This window comes from Mytilus trossulus, chromosome 7 (genome assembly GCF_036588685.1).
Source record: "Mytilus trossulus isolate FHL-02 chromosome 7, PNRI_Mtr1.1.1.hap1, whole genome shotgun sequence".
In the NCBI taxonomy this organism is placed as follows: Eukaryota; Metazoa; Mollusca; class Bivalvia; order Mytilida; family Mytilidae; genus Mytilus; species Mytilus trossulus.
Genome location: NC_086379.1, coordinates 35,629,803 through 35,657,137, shown reverse-complemented (window position 1 = coordinate 35,657,137; position 27,335 = coordinate 35,629,803). Strand labels below are relative to the sequence as shown.

Sequence of the window (27,335 nt, the reverse complement as noted above, 5' to 3'; positions counted from 1 at the left end):
TGTTGAAAGAATCTCACTTTATTTGAAAAAGGATTATTTTTTTTAACAATACACTATCCAAAACATGACAAAGATTTATTCAACACACACAAAATGCTGTCTCATTTCATTTTGAGACTATGACAACAAATATACTTATAAGAATACACTTGCCAAAACTTGATTACAAAGTTATTAAACACAAAACCGATTAAAATTGGGCGCGAACATGTAGGGTGCGAAAGTGAAAGGGGGCGAACATGAGTGGGTGCGAACGTGAATGGGCGCGAACGGACCCGGATTCGTACAAACTCCGAAACAGTGGTGACATCTGGCTACGCTTCTTTACACCACTGCCATCAGCCCTTTTCAAAATCACAAGATTCTTGTGGTTGCGCTTGATTATCAACGAAATGATTCCAGATATTCATAGAATTTTCATTTTTATTAATCGATCAAAAATGCATAATAATTTTTATAACAATGCGGTATATAGCAATGAATTAAAGCGAATTGTTTGGAACTTTTTTTTAGGGGTGTAGTGACTCAAATCGCACTACTTCATTATTCCCGGTTACAAATGGATGATAAAATTAAGAAGGTGTGTCATGAAATCTATCCAGATTTTTCATTAAAAGGAGAACAGATGGCTGGAATTGCAGCGATATTAAATGAGAAAGATGTTGTGGTTAATCTTCCTGTTGGTTTCGGGAAGAGTGTTATTTTCCATGCTCTTCCAGGTAAATGTCAAAGTGAAAAACGGAGACGAAGAAAATTATTTTATCTAAACTATCTCGGGATATAAACTTATACTAGAAGTTCTGTGATACTTTGTGTCATTCTATCCACCTTGTAACATTTACATTGCAGTACAAGTAGAATTATATCTTTCCGAGAAAATATAGCCGTCTTTCCACTGATAATAGTGGAAAGTGTTCTCGCTGCATAGATAATTCATTCAGAAATTAGCCTTGCATACTCTAAAATTTTATCACACACTTAAATAAGCCCTTTAATATGTTTAATGTTGTGTGTCAAATAAGGTCCTTATCGATGATACTGATCCTTCAAACATGGTTGTAAAGCTTTGTTTGTCAAAACACAGGCAGTAGACGTTCTGTCAATAGCATGAAAATATTGGCAATAGGAAGAAAATCTAGTGTCTGTACATGTGGTCAAAACAATTCTTTTTCTCATCATAAAAGTTTTTTTGTGGTTTTTAATTGTGACTATAGAGTTCAAATCTGATTCAAAGACATTTTAATTATTCATGCCTCAGTAATGCCTTCCTTTTGGGCAGTAAGAAGCATTCAGCCTGCAGATTCGTTCAATTCTAAATAATCTCTCAGATGAGACGTTAATGATGCTATGTATCACTTAGTCTTAGGTATCCTAGCAAAACAGTGACTTTGTTATTTGATTTTTCACTGATAATCCATTTTCTATATTCTTTTCGTAAATACGCTGTTCCATTTCATAACAAATGTAGTTTAAAGATGAAAAATTTGCAATTCCACTTTTTATACTTCACAATAATTGACAACTGATGTCATCGGAATATTTAAACAACTAGAAAAAGGCACTTCTGTCACCTTCATACTTAAATTCCGATCTAAACTAATAAATACCTATTATCTGAGTCAACAATTTCAACTACATAGGTCGACAATGCATTAGGATTGTGCAATGTTGTAGCAGCTGATTCCAATTGCCTTGGATCTTCATTCTATACATGTACATTCAGTTAAATGCTTATATGATGTCAGTTCAATCCTCTATTTGTCATGAAGTCTTAAAGTCTGTACATTGACCTATAATGGTTTTACTTTTAAAAATTGTATCTTGGATGGAGAGTTGTCTCATTGGCACTCATACCACATCTTCCTGTATCTATGAAATGAACTATAGTTTTGACATTGCTTAAAGCCTTCAATGTAACAGTTAGAATTATCTTGGCAAAAAATTGAAGTGAGAACCCTGTAATAAATGCCACCAAGACAGCTATCAACCAGATTTCAAATTTGACATACATGTATATGTTACCAACAATAGGTAACCATACAATCTTCAACTATGAGCAAAATACAAACTGTACGACCTTTTTCAATTGACACCATGACCAAAATTACACTATGAAAACTTCTTTTAATATGATAAGAACACAATTATTGAAAAACAAGTATGTCAGACACATGAACCAATGACAACCACTGCATTAATTTTAATAACAATTTTCAATTTGAAACATCTTTATATTGCATTATTCTCATCTTGAATGTCAAGAATGAAATAAAACGAATAAATAATCAAAGCAAAAAAATACAATACAACATATACTTCTGTCAGATTAATAGTTTTCAAAAATATTAACTTATCTTATTCCTAAAATATTAAAGGCAAGTAAGTTTAATCAAAGAATCTCGAAATATAAATAACATGTTGTGAAAATCTAGTTAAAAAAGTGAGTTCAATCTTATAACTTGACCACCATATGATCATGATGATACAATTTTCAAGTATGCCATTAATTTCAATATAATTGAGAAAAAAAAACACATGAAGGGGTACTCAAAGTTATTATTTTTTGTTGGCAGTTAAAATAGATTCATCATTATTGAAATGGATTTTTTTTACTTATAATCATTCAGTTTTCAAGTGTTGTATATTTTTGATGAAATGTTCCCAATATTTACAAATGAATCACTTGATTATATACTTTGTCAGTTTCAGTTCATAAAAATATATTACCACAATTTCACAACAAAATTCACATGAGTAGCATGAGTATATACATGATATACCAAAATGTTAGTGTTTTGTAATTTAATACAACTAAAGAAATTAAAAGAAAAAATACATTACTAAAATAATATACATTTTTAAAAACATTATTTTACAAAACCATCCTGATGACCATTTTGATTACTTTCAAATGTCACAACATACAAATTTACAAAATGTATTTGAATTTTGATGTGCTTATTTTGTTCTCAATTTATTAAATTGTCATTTGACATACACTTCTGCACCATAATATGGACTTTGTATACCATGTACATGTATATCAAATATCTCTGAATTAAAAAAATGAATTTGTATTGTGTTCATAAATTGATGGTTGCAGATTCATGTTTTATAGGTGTACTGAATCTGTATAAAAGACCTAACAAAGTTCTGGTCATATTGCCCTTAACATCCATCATCAAAGAGCAAAAGGAAAAACTTGACAAAATAGGAGTTAAAGCAGTGGCATTGAGTCAAAAATGTACTCTATTAACAGAAGAGGAAGCTGATGGTGAGTATATTGTTCTCATTACATAGGTTTAAGTCATTTGAATGCTTTTAGTTAATAACTAAAATTCTACTAATTAAAATTCGTTTAAAAAAGTGGTGTAAACAACATACATTTCTACATTCATTTACATGATAACATTTGGTTCAGAAAATGTATTATTCAGTTATAAAAGTCAGTTTTTCGAGATTCTCTTTATACTTCATTATGCTCATAATCTGATTCAAGTTTTAATTAAAATAGAGTGAATCTTTTCATTAATCATACTTAATATTAAAGTTTTGTGTTGAATCAGATATTGAGAAATTTGAAGGGTGGCGAGATGCCTGGGATCGAATCCCTTTAAGAGGATAAGCCCTTCCTCCTAAAACTGATTTTTATTAATGAAATTGTATTTTTTAATATGTTTAGTATCAGAAGCAGTGTTGAAAAGCAGTGTTATATTAGCCCATCCTGAGGCGGTTTTAAATGCAGAAAAAGGTGTTGAGATTCTAACATCTTTAGATGGGAAAATTGGGGCCATAGTTGTAGATGAATGCCATAAAATAGATGATTGGTAATTCAAAAAGTTTTGCTTCTGAATTTCTTATTTTTTTTTCAAACAGATGTGTTTTTGTTCTATGACTAAATGTTTATTTGTTGCATTTGTTTTATGTTTATTCGGAATTCATATAATTTGTTGATGATGCATGCAGGGAGGGTGTTTGCCGGACAGTTTCAGGGTTTGAATTTTTATTTATTTTTCAAATTTTGATGTCCTGTTTTCTTGCACATCAATTTCACTTTTTATGATGTTATAATGTTCTCTCATTTTTTGATTTTTCAAATATATAGAATTCTCATATGATTGAGTTATTTCCCTTTGGACCAAAACTCTTAAGATGTACATGTATGAATTAAATATTTGTTTTTTTTATAGAATGATTTACCACACCAGAACCAGGTTGGCAATTCATATGAGCAGAAAATTCTAAATCCTTATTTATAGTATTGTCCATTATTATGATAATGTACATAGAATCAGTTGATGGATAATATTTCAGGCTATTTGGACAAGTGTTGGAGTCTCTTTGTATTACTATGAATAAAAATTCTATTTAGAATATTATTCAAACTAAATATTTCAGCTTTCATATACATGTAAAAGGATTTTTTTTGTTTTATTTCCTAGAAATGCTATTAAGACATTTCATATCTAACAGATTGTGAACAAATCATTTTTAAAGCAAACAGTTTAAATTTGATGAACATATTCAGATATTACTACATTTACTACATGTGTACATGTATGTGTAAATTCAAAATAATTAACATGTGATGCTGAAGCTTACATTTTGCCTATTTCTTTTCAGGGGAAAGGACTTCAGAAAAAGCTTTTCAGAATTATATATACTGAGATCTTTTTTCCCCAAGGCACCTTTTGCATGTCTGAGTGGGACACTGACCAAACACCATATAAAGAGTTTGTCAAAATGTTTACATCTTGCAGATGTGGAATACATATCAGTCAACCCTGACAAACCAAATTTATTGTTACATTGTTTGAAAAAAGACAAAGGGGACTCTTTAACTGTTATAGAAAATATATTCAAAGAACAGGTAGATAATCTCTATAAATGCAGAGAAGAATTTTCTGTTACTCTTATGTTTATGCCATTGCAATATATTTCCCATGCAATGTCATATGCATATTTTGTTTTTGGTGGAAGAGAAATTGTCAACCTTAATAATGCTTTATTTGGTTGCTTATATTCAAACCAAGATGAAGAGGTCATGTCTTGTATACTATCTGATTTGCAGACTATCTGCCCCAGATTTAGATTAATTTTTACAACTAGTGTAGTTGGCATGGGATTCGACCCTCCTTCAGTCACCCATGTCATTCATTGTAAACCACCTAGAAATTTAACTAATTATTTGCAAGAAATTGGTCGTGCAGGTAGGAGGGGACAGTCTGCAAAAGCAACTCTGCATTTTAGCAATTCTGATATTTCAAGAAATCTTCCTGGAATTCAGGATGATATCATTAACTACTGTCAATCCAATTTATGTTTAAGGGAATGTTTGCTGAACATCTTTTCGTTTAGTAAATCTATGAACAGCCCACATGGTTGTTCGTGTTGTAATATTTGTGAAAAAGATTGTAAGTGTGATGACTGCTTACTTGTAAATACAGTTGTTGAATTACATGTTTAACTGAACAAATATTATACATGTTATAAGGCAAACTTTATAGTGATTTCTGATAAAAAATATTATATCAAGTCAAATTATAAATTATTAAACTGATACATAATTAACCTACTCACTCAAGATTATCACTTCCATCTAATGGACGACAAATGTTGTTTTTTTTCCCCAGCGTTTTCTGGTAAAAACATTTTGAATATATCTGCTTAACATAAGTTACCTCTAGCTTTGTGATAAGAGTCATCCATTAAAGTATTTTATGAAGTTTACATATATTATATACATTAAAAGATTTATATAAATCAAATAAATTATTGTAGTTCCACCTCTATACATGTACAATACAAACATGAATACAATATATACAACAAATTTTAAATTAAAAGTACAAAACAATCTTGAAAACATTCCAGAGCCACTCTCAAAAGAGTTGTGAGAGACATAAAAATAGACAAATCGATAAAAATACAAAACATTTTTTATCATCTATATGAAACATGTTTCCTTTGAATTAAAATATCATGGCAGATTTTGGCACAATGAAAGCACAAATTTTAATTTGTAAATAAGAATATGAGTTTTTAATTATCATTTAAGTCTAAAAATCACTATTAATAGAAACTGCTCCGTTAAAAACTTTTTTCTTTCATGTGAATATATAAAGGGGCACTTGAGTAAAACATGTTTCTCATCTTCAATGAGTTTCTGTTTCTTAGAGGAATCATTAAAACAAAGTCTACTTTCACATAAAACCCCTTCATATCTGCCTGTTTCAATTCTAATCGGCAGCACACCACATCGAAATTTAGCAAAGGCACTTTTATATCAGGGCATAATAACACTTAGATAATGGTCTTTATTATATTCTTGTTTGAATCATCTATAGGTACACGGTTTACAGTGACCATTTTCTCTTGTACAATTCAAATACACTACTCTCAATATTCTTAATATAATTTTTACTAAAAGTACAGTTTATATTACAAACATTTTCAATATCAAGTTCTCTGTTTTTGATTTCACTATTACAAATTGTATTTGCCCATAAAAACACTTTTTTAGTAAGTCAGGTATAATTCATTTTCAAAAATCTTGTTCAATTCCTAAAAATACATGACCATTGTTTAATTATATATGGCATCCAGCCCGTATCTCCATATAAAGTTATATTTTGGGTATAATTTTCGACACCCATAAAAAAATGCATGGCTCTATTTTTAATTGCATTTATACCTGTTAATTCCCTAGCTCACCATATTGAGGCACCATAATCGATAACTGACATAACCAGTGTATCAAAAAGTTTTGTGTATCCATATAATTCAAATATTCATTCAACACTAGTCCCAGATATATATAATTTCCTACAATATCTATGCTATAATCATTTAACATAAATGGAAACCTAGATCTCTGTACTGACTGGGGTCTAAAATGAACAATTTTTGACATGCTTTACTTAAATATACAACAAGATCATTAGTGTTATACCACTGACCTAAAATGGCTAATATTTTTTGTAAATCTTTTTCATTATCACAGATAAATACAATGTCATCTGCATATACAATTACATAAACAATATCATCATCAAGTTTTATGCCAACATTTAACCTCTAGACCTCATCAATAAGATCATTGATAAAAATAATGAACAAAAGAGGTGATAAAATGCATCCTTTCTTTAATTCTGAATTGTCATTGAACCATTCTCTCTTAGGCAATTTATTTTAATATTTTAAAAATAACCTCAATGACTATCAATATTTTAGCTTATTTTATCTTTAACCTAATATGTTCTTCCAACTTATAGTATCAATATTAAATTCCTGCTTCATTTAATTTCTCCTAATTACATCCTTAATGTACTGAATATTACAAATAATAAAATTACATTAATTATAAGATACAAAAAGAATCTTGAACCTTTATAACCTGCATGCTGAATCAGCTAATTTCTTATAACAACGTTGATACTGAAAATCTCCACATTCTGTCCTCACAACTGACTTCAAAAAGGCAAATCTGTAAAGAAATATAGGAAAGTTGTGTAAAATTATATTTATACTGCAATCAGCTATTTTACTATACAGATAAAGTTATACGTATAAACGTTATTTTTATACGTCAATGACCCCAACTTATCTATAAGCCCTGCCTCCTTTTTGTATTTCATCAGCAACGTCACGTCACAACCATGACAACGTAAAGTAACAATGGTCAAACTTTTATGAATTTAAACTTTTATGTCTTCAAATTGGTTATTTATATACCATGATTATCAAATGTTATTAATTAAGTTCATTTTCCCTTTTTAATTCCTTGATATGTCAATGTCTTAACGCCTGGACTACGCTCATAGGGAAATACCCCAAAATGGTACCCCAAGAGGGAAATTCCAAAGACTTTTTTTAACAATTTTTGATATATGTTTTTTTCATTTTTAAATTATTTTTTTTCTATTTCAGTATAAAGACAATAAAACATGGTTATTATTTATTCTTAAATTTATGTCTTTTTCAGTGACAATAACTTATTAATATCAACACTAATTTGATTTCAATGTGATAGTTTTCTGGAAGGAAAAGTCAGCTTGTTCAATTGTACCAAAGAAACATCCAAACTCAGAAATTGAAAAGAAAACAATGCAACAGCTAAATAAGAAATGAAATGGTAGTCATATTTAAATCTTACTCAGGGAATATCTGGTAAATCAGAATCAGTGTCTTCATCATCATCATCATCATCATCATCATCCTCCTCACTATCATCATTCTGGGCCAACCCTCTACCTAATCTCTCTACTATTCTATTGATATCTATTTCCATCTTGTTGACATCAACTCTCCCAGCTGGACTGTTTGTAATGTTATTAAAACTCCTGCACTTCCGACCTGCAGTTACTTTGAATGGCCTTAACTTTCTCAACGATTTTTTCAAGATATTGACGTCTTCTTCTGATATGTGTTTGGTATGCCTATTACCTTTTTTGATGATATCATGCTGGTTATCAAAATTTCTGCATATGGAGGTTATGATAGGAGCAGCTGCTGTTACTGTTGATATGGCATTTTCAGTTTTGTTAGCACCTAGCCCCCTTATCAGATCCTTCTGATTCCTCACAGAGTGTTCCTGTACCAAGTCAGCTTCTACATTGTTCCCAACACCACCTCTTAAATTAACAAAACTTCCCTCCAGAATCCTTAGGCTGTCTAAAGGAGACATGTAATGATTCACCTTCATTAGGTAGTCAATACACTCCACCATGTATTTAGATAGACAGGAATGCTGATAAAATATAGGTATGCAAACCTTCAAATTGGGTGAGACCATGGTCAAATTGCCTTCCTTGGCAGTATCCTCCAATTGCAAATAATGCAATCCTCGCAGACAAAGATTACTACAGTAGTTGAACTTCTCATCGTCTGTATTCATTCCCGCTTGTAGGAAACCCAGCATGTCGAGTAGCGAGTTGCCAATATTACGCATGGCAACCTCTTTTGTGGCTCGGCATGCCTTGTCTATACCAGCGGGAAATGTATCATCTGATGTCTCCCTCATGTTGAACAGTTCAAGAGCCTGTTCTCTGATAAGGGACTCTGTAAGTATCTTGAAGAACTCACTATGAGTCTTGAAATGGCCTTTGACCTTCCCATTGACATCGTTTTTTTTCAATACATTTCTAAAGTATGACATTGTGCCTTCTTCCATCATACTCTCTTTTCTATACAAAGCTTTGTAACATTTCTATTTATAAAAAGAGAAAAATAAGAATGTTATTATGTATCATATTTTCTATTTTCAATGGAAAAATTAACTACACAAATAATGATGATGATGATGCTGATTAAGACAATGATAATTATGAATAAAATTGATGAGTGGAGAATTTGTTGATTATCTTGATAACGTCTTTGAGTGTGAATAATATAACATGTGCAAATATGTTCAGAATGTTGAGATCCTTTCAATGTTAATGCATTGATTGGTTAAAAACAGTAACAACAAAGGAAATATTTATTTTTGATCTATATATAGTTTCATTTTAAAAAATTGTTTTTGGTGCATTGCCTCATGCATCAATGGTAAATAAAATATCAGGTGAGAAAGATTGCTCCTTGCAATTGGACCCTGTAATTTAATTATATTTTGTTTTCAATTAAAGCATAAAATAAGATTACCTTCCCATTGTGAGATCGTCATGTGTATTATTGCATCAAGATCATCTTTTTTTAATTCAGGAGAGCATAGTTTTTGATTGTCATGAAACTTCAAATGAGCTACACTCAAGTGAAGCATATTGTTGTACATTTCTTTAAAAAATGTCTGAATTTTGGTTAATATAACATCCACTATTTAAACTTGAAGACATGACTTACCTCAAGATAATCCTGTTTTAAATGCCACAGTTCACATACAACTGGTTGGACATGCTCTAATCTTCCTGTTGAAGTAGGAGACATCAGTCTAAGATTGATAGCTCCTGCAAACCTCACTTTGGTCAATTGATCTCCTCCTGTTATTACCCTATATTTCTCCAACATTTGGATATCTCCTACAGATATATTATGCTAAATGTACTAGTTTATAAACTTTTTAGAACAGTTATATTGTTCAAAAAATATATAATGCAATTCTTTCTTTTATGAATATTTATGACATCATTTTCTTTGGATAACTGAAAATGACAAGCACATACATAAACAATCTCAAACTAAAGCGTAAAAAAGTTAGATAAATGCATATATTAATGAAATTGAATTTCTTAATAGCAACCCAATTGTAATTAGTAATAAATATAAAGTAATAGGCAATTTCATTATCATTAAGATCCTAATTAGTTTCTTTTTTGGATGACAATGCTTTCAAGCAATCTGTAGACTATGGCTTTTGCTCATTGCTGAAGGTTTTAAGATGACATTCAATTTTAATGTTTATGTCCTTTAATCTCTTGTGGAGAATTGTCTCATTGGCATTCATTCATCTGCTTATAATTAGGTATGGCCTAATTTACACTCATAATTTAAATTTGAATATTGGCCAAAGAAGGGACGCAATGGTTTAATTCAAAATAGAATTAAACAAATCATTTACAATACATTGTACCCTGCAATATTTATATCACTTAAAAAAATCATCAGTATCTTTATATTTAAACAAACCATGAGCCTCTCTAAATGCCTTTTGCAAATGTTTCTCATAGTCATCCATAATTGACAGCACATCTTCATATTTTGCTTCATTTTTATGCTGAAGGGGGAGCTGAAAAACTTGACTTTTCTCTGCCATTGCTGCTTTGTGAGGGTGGTGAATATGTTTTGGAATAATGGACTCCATCCATTTGAATGGTCCCATTGAGCTAAGAATCCTTGATATCTGTTAATACATGTATATATTGATTTGTCATGAAATAATAAAGTTGTGAATTCTAATGTGGAATATGTCATAGAGACAATAACAGAACAAAAGAGCAGTTAACATAAGAAGGCTGCTATTTCATTTTACACTGTACACACATGTTTGTATATGTTGAAATTTTGATTCCAGAATGTTGTGAAATTTGACACACTCATGTTGTTTCTTGCTTGAACACAGGTCTATATTGTATTTTAACATTATTTTTCATGCAGGTTGGATTTTGAAGTGCTGCTGATGATTTGGAACATTAATACATCAGTTTAAGATTAATTAATTATACAATACTGCAAATTGATGAAACACTGTTTTACACAATTATAGTGAAATTTTAAACTTTTGCATATATGTACAGATAGTTTTTTTCAATTCAAATCAAAACATACTTCCAACCATTTCCATTTTATATTTTGTTCTTGCATTGTTACTCTACACCACTGTTCAAGATAAGGAGAGGGTGCCTTAAAAAACATGTTCTTAATGTGCCTACCCCAAGTCAGGACCCTGTAATTTGTTGTTGTTGTTTCATTTCTTGTGTATGTGCTTATTAAAGTTTACAATGTGTTTTTTTCTCAATATTGAAGGATGTAAATTTGTCTTGTTTTTTCATAAATTCTCTTAATTTGCACTCTGATGGATAGATATATCATAGAAAATTATTCCACATCTCCATCTTTATTTTCAATTAGTTTCTGCTACTTTCAATTAAATGTTATTGAATTGGAAAGTTTTGATTTTACCAAGTTCAACCAATGAAGCTGTATTTCATTGGAACCTACCAGAACAATATACGAATTTCTAATGTGATCCTTCTCTGTATCTGTTAATCTCACTATATCACTGTTAAGTGGCCCTACATCTTTTGGTGCTGACATATTCAGGTCTGGGGTAGCGGCTCTACATGATATTGCATTGGAAGCAAATAAGTGGAGATCATAATTGCTTTTTTCTGTAGATTGACAACTTGGCTTTATAAATATGTCCAAGTTGTCTCCAGTTATTTTTAGCAATGGACTTCCCTCTAAATAATCTATCAATTTTTTGTTGGAGTTTTTTCCACACTCTGCTATCAACCTCTGCTTACTTGCAGTTGACAATGTAAGCCCGATCTTGTTCAGTCGACTTAAAAGCTAAATAAATGAAGATAATGTTATTCAATGTAAATAATTTTCAGAATTAACAAATTACAGTTAAGGGATTTTTTTTTCTACCATGTCCAGTCTGTATCTGCCTAATTAGTCATATTTATAAAATAGCAATACAATTATCAAATATACTGTTATTTATAAGTGTATTTATGCAAATGAAATTTGAACTAAAAAGGATGTAAATTTAAGGTCTGATAAATTATCGACCTTACATTTGTATCTATTTATTCAAATTATTGGAGTACCAGAAACAATTGTATTCTACACTTGTTGAACAAAATTATAAACCTTTCTTGATAGCAGAGTTTAAGCAATTAATTTTCAGTTTGGTATATAAACATATAGTTGTTGAAATTAATTATCTCTCTTGACATCGTATCTCACGCAGTATTCTCTACATCAGCCAATATTAAAGCTGCAATTGAAATTTCGTAAAATATGATGATGCTTGTAGTCAAGTAGTTTCACTGAGGTCAAATAATTGGAAAGTATTTACTGGTCCAATATTTCAGGGCTTGCAACTTAAGAAAATATTAAATATATTGTGTAATTATTCTATACAGAAAATATTGACGAAGGTATAAAAAACTGTTATACAGTATATTACCATATCCTCAGCACGTCCCCTAATACATAAGGCTGTTATCAATCTCTGATAAGCACTTAATTCTGGATTTCTGGTAAACATAATCACTCCATAAACTAATGCTATTGCCTCCTTTATTTTCTCATCAGCAGTGTCATTGTGCTCTTTTACAAAAGTTGCTTCCAACATTTCCAACAGTGATGGGGTTCTATGTTAAAAAAAGTTTTAATACATGTTATACATGGCCTCTGGCCTTTGTTAGTCTAGTATTATTTAAATTTTAGTTTCTTGTGTACTCTTTGGAAATTAGTATGGCGTTCATTATCACTGAACTAGTATATATTTGTTCAGGGGGCAGCTGAAGGATGCCTCTCGGTGTGGTAATTTCTCGCTACATTGAAGACCTGATGGTGACCTTCTTCTGTTTTTTTCTACGGTTGGGTTGTTGTCTCTTTGACACATTCCCCATTTCCATTCATAATTTTATACATTTGATAAGTAATTTAATATCATGTTTTTTGTTTACTGTAGATTCAGAAATATTGACATCTTCTGACCACAGGAAAATGGATTACCGTGTTGAATCCTCTGAGCATAGATTATATGATTATTAAGAATTAATATTGCCAAACACATTAAAAACAGTAAAAATGATTCACTTGTGGAAGCCATAATTTCCTGATTCAATAACCCACAACTTGAGTTAACCTTTTTTTTTTGTGATTTTGTATTGCTTCACCTTTGGTTTTCTATGTTATTTGGTTTATCCATGTTTTTTTTTTCAATTTATGGTACTGTCAATTTTCTGTGTCTTGAGATTCTTCATCAAAACTAAATGAAGGACAAAAAAATAAAATAATTAAAATATCAAAACAATAATTAACTGATTATAATGATTATAAATAAAGGGAAAGATAATAATCTGAGAATGTGTAAATAAAACTTTTTTTCTTCATCTGAAATAAAAGAAAAACTGAAATAAAACTAAACCAAACGACTTCTCTAAATGTTGTAAGTAGGCAAGTCAAAAGTCAGTTATCATATTATCAGTGGCATGTTTAATCAAACTGCTCACTGAAAACATAACACCATCTTTCGAAAACCTCAATCTTACTAGGAGAGCATTATTTCTTTACTTTGAAATCCTGATAGAAAGATAAATAATGTTAATGCCTTGTACTGTATCAAGGTAATAGATGAGAGGGCTATATTAAATAGCCCTTTCTCCTATCACTGTAACTTCAAAAATTTTGTGTGCATTCATTTTACTAAATTTCAACAAAAGATTTAGGTTTCAGTGAATGCTGCATACAGGTAAGTTAAAAAAATATTTATATTTGAAAAAGTTATACCATGTAGGTATTAGATCAATCATAAAAACATACAGAAATTTCTGAATTTACAGTATTTATCAGCAAGGTATCTGACTCCTGCGCAGACCTAAAAAGTTAGCTATTTAAATATCACTCAAACTACCAGAAAATTCAATTGATTTCAATTATAACTTTTTTCATGGTAAACGATTAATATTCAAATAGATAACAAAAAAATAATTAAAATAAAATAAAATAGTTAAATGAATGTAAATGAAATTAATTAATTGTGTATGTCTGTGCTGTAAATTATATATGTGTGTAATTATGAATATTTAAAAATTTTCACCTGTCTTTCATTTCTTTCAAAATTTCTCTTGTCATATCAGTATTTTCATCTGCAAGGGATTCCATGGATTTTTTCCTCATTAAAACACTCTGTTCACCTTGACGCTTGGTGGAAACATGCATGCATTCATTACTGATTACCTTTAAAAAGTTCTTATTACTGTTTATAGGTTTTATACTCAGGTCTGGTGCATCTGAAAAGTTTATCAATTTATGTTTAATCTGACAGAATCAGGAATAGAAATTATTTGTTTAATCTATCATGGATCTTTTGGGGTTTAAAATTTCATATTTCAAATATAATGAAATTTTCATTACCCTCAAACAATTATTACAAAAAAAATTGCATGCTTGTGAAATAGAAAAATGATAAAGGGGAGACAATTAAATATTTTTTTAAGGATTATTTCCCCTTGAATAGTGCTGATATTTTAGTGTTCAGATGGAAGAAAATCCTTTATCTATATCTAAAATTACAAAATATCAAAGTTACACTTTTAATTGATTTATATGAATATAAATCCCATAACTTACTACTAGTGTTTTCACCTCTGTTAATTGGTACAGGAAACAATTCTTTGCACACAGCTTTTCCATTTGTTCTTGGTCTAGTATATCCATGTTCATTGTTAATATTTTTGGTAGGTTTTCTAAAGAATACATGTAAATTCAATGCATACAATTTATTTCATAAGTATACATAAATATTCAATTCCACATGGTTATATCTTAAGTACAAATAAGTGATTCTTTCCTATTGTTTAGTGAAATGTCATATGTATATAAGGCCATAATAAATAATAGGAATGTTTGCCCAAACGCTACCTACCCAGAAAAAAGCTGCCTACTCAAATTCTTTTATTGTCCTGATTTGAAGAATTTTTTTTTTAATCAAATAGGCATGAAAGACTAATAAACATCTGATACTTCAATTTGGTGTTTGTAAGAAAAAAAAAAGAAAATGCCTACCTACCTACCCACTGTCTCAACCTTTGGGTAGGGTTTGGGCAAACCAAAATATTTTTATGTGTGGCCTAAACAATATTATGTCAATTCACATTTAACCTACCAAATCTTTAACCTTTTACCTTGATAGCCCAATATCCTTAACTAACAAAGTTAATGTAATTTTACATTTCATATGAAATCTGAATAAAATAATTTAAAGTTTACTATTTATCCAAAATAAACCAGAGAATAAATAATCCTGAAATGCAATTACTTGCATATCTCAGAAATATTCATCTTCACATGTATCTTCAAGTATAAATTGGATTTTATAGAGTTCAACACATTGAAAGTATCAAGCTAATCCAAGTCCACTTTCATGAAGGTAAAGTAACCAATATATTGAAATAAGACATTACTCACTGTAATTCAATAGGTATATTGAAATGACCTGAAGATATTTGTCTGCTGTAATCATGTTCTCTGAAATTTTATAAAAGTATATATATACTTCAGGTAATTTCCATTACCATGCCTATTTCTTTTTTTTTTAATGTAAACATTTTTTACATAAAAGTAATCTTAAAAATTTCAGCTTTTGGATGATAATAATTCTCATTTTTTATCACTTGGACAATATATAAATATTACTGATGGTGTAATTACTGACTCCAAAGAGTGATAACTCTTTTATTTAATAAATTTTTCTTTATTCAAACTTATATATTCCTTACACCTTTCTTACAGTGTCCTAGTACAAGAATTTATCTTGGGAATCAAAATCATATCGGGAGATGGAAAAATACATTAAGTCTATAAAGAAACTAAAAAGAAGTCAATGGTATAAGGGAGATAATTCTAATTAAGGTATATAATTTGAAATTTATAAAGACAATACCCTTTCAAATTGCTATAAATTACCATAAATCAGGTTGACAAGGTTTATTTTACTAATAACTGTATTCAAAGAATGTGTTGTATGAGAATTTATTGTGACACTCATATTATATTTATGAGGCTTCTGGTATTGAGTTGAAACTGTTCTTAATGTGCATTAATACCCACGAGTATAGCTGTGAGAAATCTTCATCTTTACTCTTAGCTCTGTCTTCTTTAACTGATGGACGTGGGATAATACTGAAATCAATAAAAATATAGCATATTTCAAGATATCCATGTTATTATTAAAAACATTTCAAGCATCAAAAAATAAAATTCAAACTGTTTCGTCCCTGCCAAGGGTACTCATCAGGTGGCTTCAAGGCTGCCACTACAGTTTTGCATTTTGCTATTATTTCACTATTTGCAACTTGTATCAAATACACCAGGATATGAATTCAGTCATTAAGTTTAGTTTTTAAGAGTTTATTTTTGTTCTTCTGAAAAATAATGAAGCGGCTGTAGTCTTTTTAAACACGTACTCCATTTCCTCTCTATATATTTTACACTGTTACTGATATAAGTAAAATTTAAACTGCCTCTTCCATTCGTATACCAGAGGGTACATATCAGGTGTTGTTTTTTTTATCAATAATTGGCTAATACATTCAGTTTCTTATTTACATTTGGTTTAAAATTATACAATCAGTAGCTGATGATAGACTTTTAATAACAAAAAAGAGAATCACCATCACATTTTTATAAATAGAAGCATCATAAAAAAAATATTTCAACTGGTTAATCTTTGTATAATTTGAATACAGTTGAATAGTTAAATGTACACATATCAAGACAAACCCACCATAATTGCGATGAATCTTCTACACTTGTATCTGCCTGGACTGCTACACTTAACATGCTTAAACTGAAATAAATTTGATAAAAACAGAGCATAAATGTTACTTTTCAATTAAATTGATATAAGATGTTTCTACTTACAAAAGTTGTATAAATCTAACAAAAATCAATATTTTGTTAGTTCAAAGCATAAACTATCTCACTGTAGTATATCTTTTGTATTTGTATTGTACTCAATATTTAAAGTGTAATATTATTTGTGACTTCATCAGTTGTTTGTATATTTTTTTTGTTTCCTTTTTGCAATTCATTGGATTGTTTGGCACCTACAACTTATATATTGTACACAACATATGTTAAGGTAAATCAGCTGTTAATGATTTATGATAACTATTTATGTAGGTAAAGACTTCATATCAGACAAGACTCTCCAGACTATGTGTGTGGTCTTTTTTTTTAATTCATACATGTATGCTCTTGATAAGACAAAGTAAAAAAAATGTCTGTAATTGTAATGTATTTGTGCTAAATATAATATAGTAATAAATCATATCTATTTCTGTCTAGTCTTCTTATGCCTATCATTGTCTATACAAACAATACATGTACTTGATCCTGTTAACTTTGCTTGACTTGGGACAGACACAAAATTATCAAGATAATTTAATGTAATCATGTACCAAAACCAAGTTCATGTAGGTATCCTTTATATGTAGGATATGGTTTTAGTGATGTGGGTGGTTCAAAAGTTATTTGCCTGATATTAAAATTATATTCATATATAACTTCATAACTATATTATATTATACTCTAGTAATTCAAGCCCGACATTGGGAAATTTGTTACTCAATTATCAGACTAGTTTGGTTTTTGTAATGCAATGCAAGGCCATTAACTTGCACAAGTTTAAGAATTGTCAATGTGTCACTCTGAGTGTCAAATCAATCTCAATGTTATTGACTTGGTTCTTACTCTAAATCTGGAGAGAAGTTAGCCATTCTCTTTTTGGGTTGTTGGTACCCATCTCTAAACTTAATCAAATTACTAACTGCCTCTTGTCTAAAGGAAATAAAATTTTGTATCTTTTGAAAGCAACCACGGCATAACCGAGTGGATGGTATGATGGTAATTTCCTGTAATAATTGATTTGAACTTAAAAAAGAAGAAAATAGATTATTGAATTTCGAAAACTTAGGACCAGAAAGTGAATAACAATTTGAAAGGTTTGTTCTAAAACAGAAACAACAGCTGATGTCAGTTATCTTTTCCGGCGTCTGCTGCCAGGCAGCCATTTTGACGCTTTTGCTGCTAAGGAAAGTAGTTCCAGTTCAATCCGCAGCAAATAACCGAAAGCATCCGAAGGGCCGATGGCAGTGTTTGTAGAGAAAGGGAAGTATGACCCGAACGATAACGCTGTATGGAGTTTGGGATTCGTATTTTTGTGATTTTACTTTTTATATAAATTATTCCCAACTCGTGTACCATATTGATTGGTAAGTATATTTATATACTATATTCTGATGAAATTCTGTCATCAAGAAGATGTGAAAATATTTTTCAAGTGTCTAATACCTGAAATTGTTGAGGAATGACTTTTTCTTTCTTTTTTTCAAAGAAATTATTTCCCCTAGGTGAACTAATTTTAAAACCAATAGCGGATCGGACATGTTTAATAAATATGTATTTTTGCCGGAACATTCGATTTTGATCCTTGTGCTGTATGATATTGTAGAACACGGTTCTAGTCCAGTCAAACTAAGATTTAACCTCAAATTAATTGCAACAGATTTTTTTTAGTTCTAATCTATAGCAGTATGCCTTTTATATACACAGAAAAAAAGTCCCATAAAATCTAACTTGAGGCAAGGATTTGTATAGTGAGACTATACAAATCCTTGCTTGAGGAAAACTCAAAATCAACATTTTTAATTTCCTATGGAACTTAACATTGGAAGGGGAGATAAATCTTTCAAAAATGAGTCTTCTTTGGTAAGTTTTTGTTTATTTTTCTTGAAATTTAGGTATAGTATGATACTTTGATGGGATTGTAAGTTTGTATTTGACTAAATTATATAATCTTCTACTCATGATATGTTCAAACCCGAAATGTTATGGGTAGTTTTATTTTTTTTGTGCATTTTTCATTAAAGAAATTGCAAATTTGAAGCTTTGTGACCATTTTGAAAAAATAATGTGAAAATTGGGTATTGTGTATACCTGCATATTATATTTTTTCAGCAACTTACCTATCTTAAGAAACTTTAAACCACAAAAAGAAGAATACATGCTTAATTATTTTGATTAAATTTGCGATTCTTTACGTTGACAGGTTGAAAAATTCAATAAATGGTGAACTAATGAATTACGAAATCGAGATTATAGCTTGATAAAAGATATGAAAACACCTTTAGAGTTGTTTGTAATACTCTAAAGACCGCTAAAAAAATCAAGAATAAATACATTCTGATGAAAAGAAGCGGTAAAAATATAATTTTGTATCAATTTTCATTGATATTTCTGCCTTTTATTGCAAGAGTTATCTCCCTTTTCAATGCAAATCTCCATAGGAATTTTAAATGGTGATTTTTTTTTAGTGTTCCTCAAGTTAGATTTTATCATATGGGACTATTTTCTGTGTATATTTGGTGTATAATGCTAAAGATTACAACTTTAAAATCTTCTGTTGCAATTACTTTCGGGTTAGGGTCAAATTTATGCTAGATTGACTGGACTATTCGTCTCTATTACATCATACTTGGTGAATCATAATGGGCACCCATTTTTTTTAAATTTTCTCTCTATTTTTTTTAATAAATATTCCAACAGACTTTATCTAGATGTTTTAATTATTTTTGTGGTAAATACTCACTTACAGAGACTGTCAGACATATACTGCACTGCATCTGGAAGTTTTCATCTAGCTAAAACTGAACTTTATAATAAGGCTCTTAAGGCCTACTATAAACTTAGAAAGGATTTTATCAATTTGTCTCCTGGAATAAAATCTTGTGCTCATATTTTTGATCATACCCTTAAACCCATTCTGTTATATAATTCAGAGGTATAGGGAGGTTATAATGTTTCTTGTAATAAATTACAGTCTTCTTTATTTAATCTTGAAAATATTTTTTAAAATCTTAAGTGTGAGAATCTCCATCTTAAATTTTCTAAGTTTATACTTGGTGTACACAAAAGGAGTGTCAATTTTGCTGTATTATCAGAACTGGGGCGTTTCCCCTTACATTATGATATTGTAAAGTCAATTATAAAATACTGGTATAGATTTGAAAATCTTACAACTGAATTCAGTCTATTGAAAGATGCGTATAAATGCAGCCAAGAGCTTCACAAATCTAACATAACTTCTTGGTACTCATTTGCTAAGAAAGTATTAGAAGTTTTTGAAATTAAACAAGAAGTAAAACATTTCGGACAATATAAATTTTTGAACATATCTAGCAAATTAATTCACACTAAATATATTAGCAATTGGTATGCTAGCCAAAATAAAGGTTCTGATGGAAAACTGTTTAATTATGTGAAATTTAAGCAGAATTTTGGTTATGAAAATTATCTTTCTTTAATTAAGGACTTTGATTTAAGAAGATCTATATGCAAATTACGTATTTCTGCTCATAAGCTTCAAATTGAAGTTGGACGTTTTTCAAATATTCCACGAAATGAAAGAATTTGCAAAAAATGCTCCTCCGGCTGTGTTGAAGATGAAATCCATTTTTTAACTAATTGTGAAAATTTTAAATCAGATAGAGATGCTCTCTTTGACTTTGTTTGCCAAAGAATTCCAAATTTTTCTATACTGGATAATCAGCATAAATTTATTTATTTATTAAACTGTGAAGACAATCAGGTCCTTAATGCTGTTGGTAAATTTATTAAAGTGAATATGAGTTAGTAATTGTATTGTTACTGTATGTAAAATAATGTTTGTATCTATGTATCTATCAAATGAATATTCTTTTTCCTTATTCATGTATGCTCTGTATGCCCCTTGTGGGCCCTTAATTGGAAATAAAATATGTTATGTTATGTTATGTTATACTCTGAGCTATTATATGTTTCTGCAAGGATTTGTATACAATGGTCTCTGTCAGACTCACTTATTTAATGAGCCTTCTCATGGGATCAAGATTTGATAATGTGATTGCTTGGCCGTTTTTATAGTGATTACTTGATTACCAGCCCAAAGTATTTCATGAATTATTTGATAAATTTTTGTTTACTGAATTTCATTAACTTGTTTAAAAAAAAATTATGACAAAACTTGTTTTAAAAAAATAATGACTATGTGATTATATATAATTTATGATTACTTGGACATCTGTATACCATTGTAATCAGTTGTCAAAATTGACAGAATAAAGATATATACCATCAGACAACATTCGAAGGGCCGGCCTTTTTAATGTGTTCCGCAGTGTTCTTTTACACATGATATATGACAATTTTAAAAAGTATAAAATTTCAAAAATACCGAACTCCGAGGAAAATTCTAAACGGAAAGATCCTAAGCTTAGCAAATGACAAAATCTCAGTAAAGCTCAAACACATCAAACAAATGAATAAGTGACAACTGTCATCATCGAGCTGTCATATTCCTGACTTGTTACACTGATTTTCTTATGCAGTAAATTATAGATTTGACGGCTGTTTGTTTTTTTTTGTTTTTTTTTTTATCTTTTATAGCTAGCTAAACATCTCACTTGTTGTATGACTGTCACCGTTAAATTATAGTCGCATCAAATTCCATTATATTGACAACGATGTGTGAACAAAACAAACTGGCATAATATATAACTAAACATTAAAAATAATAATTAACAAAAGACAATTGAAAAATGTTAACACGTTATTAAGATAATTAACAACAAGGTTTTGCTGATTTCCGATGATTTTTTTTCAGTTTAGAAAAAGGAATCATGGTGTTCTTTGATATACACCTGACTCATCAACTTAGTTCTGCTCAAACAGTTTCAGTAGCAGCTACAAGCTCTTGAATACCGAATGAGTTTTGAAATGCATATCCGATAAGCAGGTTCAGCTGTTATATTGCTACTAAGGTGGGGTGGAAGCCCGGAAGATTGATAATTTCCAATTTAATTCAAATACTGATCTCTGATTACGTATACTACATATTCTGGACAGGTCTGCTTCTTCAGATTTTCTCTATTTATTTTCCTGAAAATACAAAATGTGTTCTATTAATTTATAACCATGTCGAACATATTGGATGACAGGCACACAATGATGATTGTGGATAAGTTTGGTTACATTTAGCCTAGCAGTTTCAGAACTTTCTTTTTTAAACAAATTAACAACAACGGACACCAAGGGATAACGATGTATCCTAGCTACTTTGTTCTACCAGGAGTGATCAGAGCTGGGTTATCCCTACCAGATGATGATCACCCCAGCTTGAGTAGTTTTTGTTTTTTAACATTTTGGCGGGAATGCCTGATCCACAATAAAACTTAACAACTATAGGTCATCGTACGGTCTTCAACAATGAGCAAAGCCCAAACCGCATAGTCCGCGTTAAAGGGCCTCGTAATTTAAAAAAATGTAAAACAGTTCTGTGTTGGATGAATGCACATTTGACACAGTTGTCAGTGTATGTAAAGTGCGGATCCTAAAATATCATTTTTACTGTATATGCCATAATATATAAATGTCTAATGTAGAATGATAAATAAACAGACGAACTTTTTATAATTTTTGAAGAAAATGAAGAAAATTAGTTAAAATGTATATGTTCAGAAATACATAATACCCAAAAAACAAAGTAAGAGATGCGAGCTGGGTTTTATCGCGCCTAAAGCCATCCAGCTGTGAAATATATACCAAAATAGGTGAATATTTAGGACATTTTACGAACAGATCGTGCAGGTGCTTTATAACTAACAAGTAACATGTTGTTGCAGTAAAAAAATAAAGTTGTATAACGTAGAATATGTTTTGTCATTCAGTTTCTTCATATTTAACTAAATTCCACTATAATGATTTCTTAATGCTAGTCATGTTTACTGTCGAATAATGATACTATTCTTTCATTTTCACTGTGGAGCGGATCATTAATATTGTATATAATATGCGGTGCATTTTCACTGTATAATTTATTTATTTTTTATCTATTACAGCTCATTTCTTTAAGCATGTAGAGCAAGACTTTAGTTGATTTGCTTGCTTTTTTTATTGGATAATCATTATGATAACACCCAATTTAATTCAAATATTAAAAATACAGGTTAAACTATGCCTATTCATATTGTTTAAAAATGTCAATCTTATTTACAAAGTTTGTATAAACAATTATACAAACAAAGCAAGCAAGCCAACCAAAGTTTTGCTTTACATGCATTAGGAAATTAGCTGTAAAGCCTTAATTTAGCCGACTTGCTCAAACAATAGATAAAGTAAGAGAAAGATTTGATAAAATTTAACTTACGGAGGAAAGTTTGGTTTTAAAACACTCTAATAAATTCAATAGAAATAACATTTATTTCAAATGTATTCCATTTAGTTTCTTATAAAGCGTATAGGGATCTTTATCCTTATTTTTTTTATCCATTTCCATGGCACTTCACCACTAATTGCGTACATCTTGATATATGTTGCACCTTTGTTTTCCCGTTTAAAAGGTTTTACACTGGAGCCCTTTATAACTTGCTGTTCGGTGTGAACCAAGACTCCATTTTAAAGACCGTATTTTGACGTATAATGATCTACTTTTATAAATTGTGACTCGGATGGAGAGTTGTCTCATTGTCACATACGACATCTATAAATGGCTCAAAAACGAAACGAGACGGGATAAAAAGGGATAACAAAATCCACGCTACTTTTTTAATATATTTATAATGGGCTTAATATGAGTCAAAATAGAGTAAAATAGTGGGTCGCATTTGGGTATAAGCGTCACGCCGGATTGCCGATTTTTTGCAAGCGTGACAGGTGAAAGTCAAATGATTGTGTAGTGAAAAACGGGAAATGAAGTCTAGCGGGACACGGATAATTACAAAAAATTAGAACTGCATAGTATAAGCGGGATATGGGAATCTGACAAAACAATAAGCGGAATACGGGAATCTGCCAAAACAGTAAGCAGGATCCGGGATCAGAACCCCCCAATGAGACCCAAGAATAAGATATTTTTGTATATTCATCCTATTGTTACAGTCATGCCTTCAATAACAAATGTATCCGATGCATGCATTTTTTCTATATTTTTGGTCCCTTTTTCAATTTTGTGGGGTCCAAATTTATAGACAAAAGTCCTTTAATATAGATATTTGGAATTCGTTGACATGCTGAATCTAACCGTGTATCTAGTTTGGGGATTTTTTGCCTAGTTGCTTAAATAGCCCACATAGAGTTCCAAAGGGTCTAAAATCAACAAAAATGAATTGTAGCATGCACTTCGTGTACAATAACCCAAATGTGCATGGTTTTACCTCTGCGGTAGTATCGATTCGCGGATCTAGAATTTTTCATAAGTAGGGGCCCACTGACTGCCTAAGAGGGCCGCTGCTGTCACGCTCCAGTGATTCCCTATATAAGTTAAAATCAAGGAGAAACGTAATCTGAAGAATACAATATGACATTTTGAGAATCGCTTTTGTTACAAGTTTGAAAAGCTATATATAATACATTACTAACATGCAAAACGCAGCATAACCACGAACATCTTTCATTAACAACAGTACAGAACTCAACAGACAGTGGCGTATTTTTGTGGCGTATATATAATTTTGAAATTCATGTGGCTTAATGAAACGAGATCGAAAAGTTAACAATTACTTTCACAATACTAGTCCAACCAATTAGATATCTGATAACGACCGTATTGAAAGGCCATGTTGAATTAATGCTGAGTGTGACGACGTCATAATATTTGGACTAACACAATACTTTATATTTGATGAAGAATGAATTTGAAAATACATGTATCATAAATCCTAAAGTCATCAACTAAGTTTTTTTTCATTTGTTGCAAGTGCATTTATCACATAATTCTACAATAAAAATTCCTCGCATCTTTGAAAATTCTACATTAACCAGTGGCGGATTCAGAGGGGGGCGTAGAGGGCGTACGCCCCCCCCCCCCTTTGCTCGGATATTTTTTTTGATTTTTTTTTGTAAAATGATTAATCAGACTATAATTAGTGAACTTTGCCATTTCCCGAGTATTTAATTTGTATATGACAATTCTTTTCTTATAAAAATATTTTTCGCTGGTATTTACTGACTGTCAAAGTCATGTGAGTTGCTATGGTGGAGTTGATCAGTGCGTTGAAAAATTTTTGAAATTCAAATTACAGTAATACACATTGCTTAGGCTGAGGATGTCAGGACAATCAGGAAACCTTCAAAGCGACACAGGATAGAGCAAGAATGTATTGACTTCTGTTTCACTATTCCACCAAAAAGAAAGTAAAAGTAAATACTCAATAGGCTATTATACTTTCATGAAAAAAAAGTTCCACAATATTATTTACCTACGAAAACATGTTTAACCCCAAACACCCCAGCCCTTTTAAAATAACATAGCTGAATAATGATCCCCAGTCAGTATTAGCTCTAGAAAGATTTCAAGTCTCAGGTACGAAGCATTAGATTTGAGGAGGCAGTCTGAGACATTCATAACTTTGTTGTCATTTCAGACACTTTCGTAGTCTTTGGTGGATTTGGAACCCCTCACTTCGGTTCCCTTAGTTACATTTGTATGTTGGGTGAAACATAATTAATCAGACATTTTGATAAAAACTGCTTGTTTGTCTTTTTTAACTCGTGTCGGTCGTATTGTAAATTTCATCGAATTTCCATGTCTATTTTTTACCGACAAGTCCTACATCAAATATATCAGTACATAGCTTTAGATCAATACTATCATTTTATGATAGATGATAGACAATTTTAAAATAGGGAGAATACAGCATAAAAAATGTCCAACCCTTACACTTTACAGCAACTATAAAATATACAAAAAAAAATTTGGGACCTTTTTGGGGCCAAAAAACATAAAATAAGTGTAATATGCACTATTAAACGGTTCCTGGAGTGGGGCATGTATATTATATAGTTGCTGAACCGTTTAAATAGTGCATATTACACTTATCTTTATGTTTTTTGGCCCAAAAAAGGTCCCAAAATTTTTTCGCCTCGCTCCGCTCGGCAAATTTTTAAATCTTCGCCCCCCCTTTCCAAAATCCTGGATCCGCCCCTGTTAACAATGACTGCACTTACAGTGATATTTCATTATAGGTTGAAAAATATAGGCAAAGTTTAGATGTTTATGAAGTGTCCTATATTTTGACTTTAGTGGAACCTTAATGTGGTTCAATGCAGTTAAATAAATAATGGCATTGTAAACAATTTTTCCATAGATTTGCATGATAAAAGGAAAGGAAATAAAAACTTAAAAAGGGTAATAAATTTGTCTATATCTAATCCAACTTCTCATCCAAAGGATCATATAAAGAAACTTGTATCATAAAAATAAATCCGTAAAACGTTCACATCTTAAGCAGAGTGTACTAGTAATGACACTATGAATTTATCGTAGTAGACAGGTAGAACATTTTAAAACAGGTATAGCTAAGAGCAGAGAAAATAATCAGCCATAAGAAGAGTTCGGTATTCACAGGCAATGCACTGAACACGAGTCGACTACACCAGTTACTTAAATATTAGAATTTTTCCTGATATTTTAATTAGATTGAAAGAGATCTGAACTGTACGACTAATTATTTGATAAAAGCAAATCTTTCCAACATTTTGATTCGTGACTTTCCGCTTTATGACAATCAAGATTTTCAAGGCACTTATGTTCATGCAAAATAAAAATGTATATTTGTTTTTTGTTTGTTTGTTCTGAAATAAACTAATCATAGATACCAGGATTAAAATTTTATATTTACGCCAAAATAACGCAATAAAATACAGCAGGGATTCGCAGGCAGGAGGACAGGGTTTTGTAGATGAATTGATTATGATTACAAAGGATAGGAAGGAGAAAAGAACGGTTAAAGTCCAGGGCAGTTTTGAGCAGTGCAGATAGAGTTTACAAAAATATTTTAAACTACGTCAAACCGCAATGATGAACATGGTTTGCAGATGAGCTAACGAGTGGTCTGAAGTATGCCTTAAAACCTTTTCACAACAAATAAAATAAAGTATTGGGTTTGAACTCAACAGGAATTAAAAGTAACTTTGGAAAAATCTTAGTGATGTTATTTTATTTAAACAGCTCACGTACAATTTGCTTTTTAGTCATTGTCACAGTTAGACCATCGCACTTCAGCGTAACCACCATCGAACTTCAGGGTAACTATCATCGCACTTTAGCGAAGCTAACGCCACTT

At 30.6% G+C, this 27,335-nt stretch overlaps 2 protein-coding genes across 2 annotated transcripts in view; both read right to left on the bottom strand.

The window, feature by feature from the left end:
- The window catches only part of LOC134726370 (uncharacterized), a 41,599-nt gene extending 23,002 nt beyond the window's left edge, over window positions 1-18,597 (bottom strand). The window contains exon 1 of the mRNA XM_063590770.1: window positions 18,529-18,597. The gene's annotated coding sequence lies outside the window, so the exon portion shown is untranslated. The remainder of the gene's footprint in view (window positions 1-18,528) is intronic.
- LOC134724998 (uncharacterized) lies at window positions 5,340-17,003 on the bottom strand. Its single transcript, XM_063588441.1, has 11 exons — window positions 16,961-17,003; window positions 16,285-16,356; window positions 15,643-15,702; window positions 14,821-14,921; window positions 14,273-14,465; window positions 12,632-12,818; window positions 11,656-12,006; window positions 10,624-10,837; window positions 9,841-10,016; window positions 8,156-9,208; window positions 5,340-7,486 (listed from the first exon to the last, which is right to left on the bottom strand). Exons 5-10 carry the CDS (start codon window positions 14,392-14,394, stop codon window positions 8,156-8,158), a joined length of 2,103 nt encoding a protein of 700 aa, XP_063444511.1. The 5' UTR covers window positions 14,395-14,465; window positions 14,821-14,921; window positions 15,643-15,702; window positions 16,285-16,356; window positions 16,961-17,003; the 3' UTR covers window positions 5,340-7,486.
- Window positions 18,598-27,335: the final 8,738 nt, after the last annotated feature.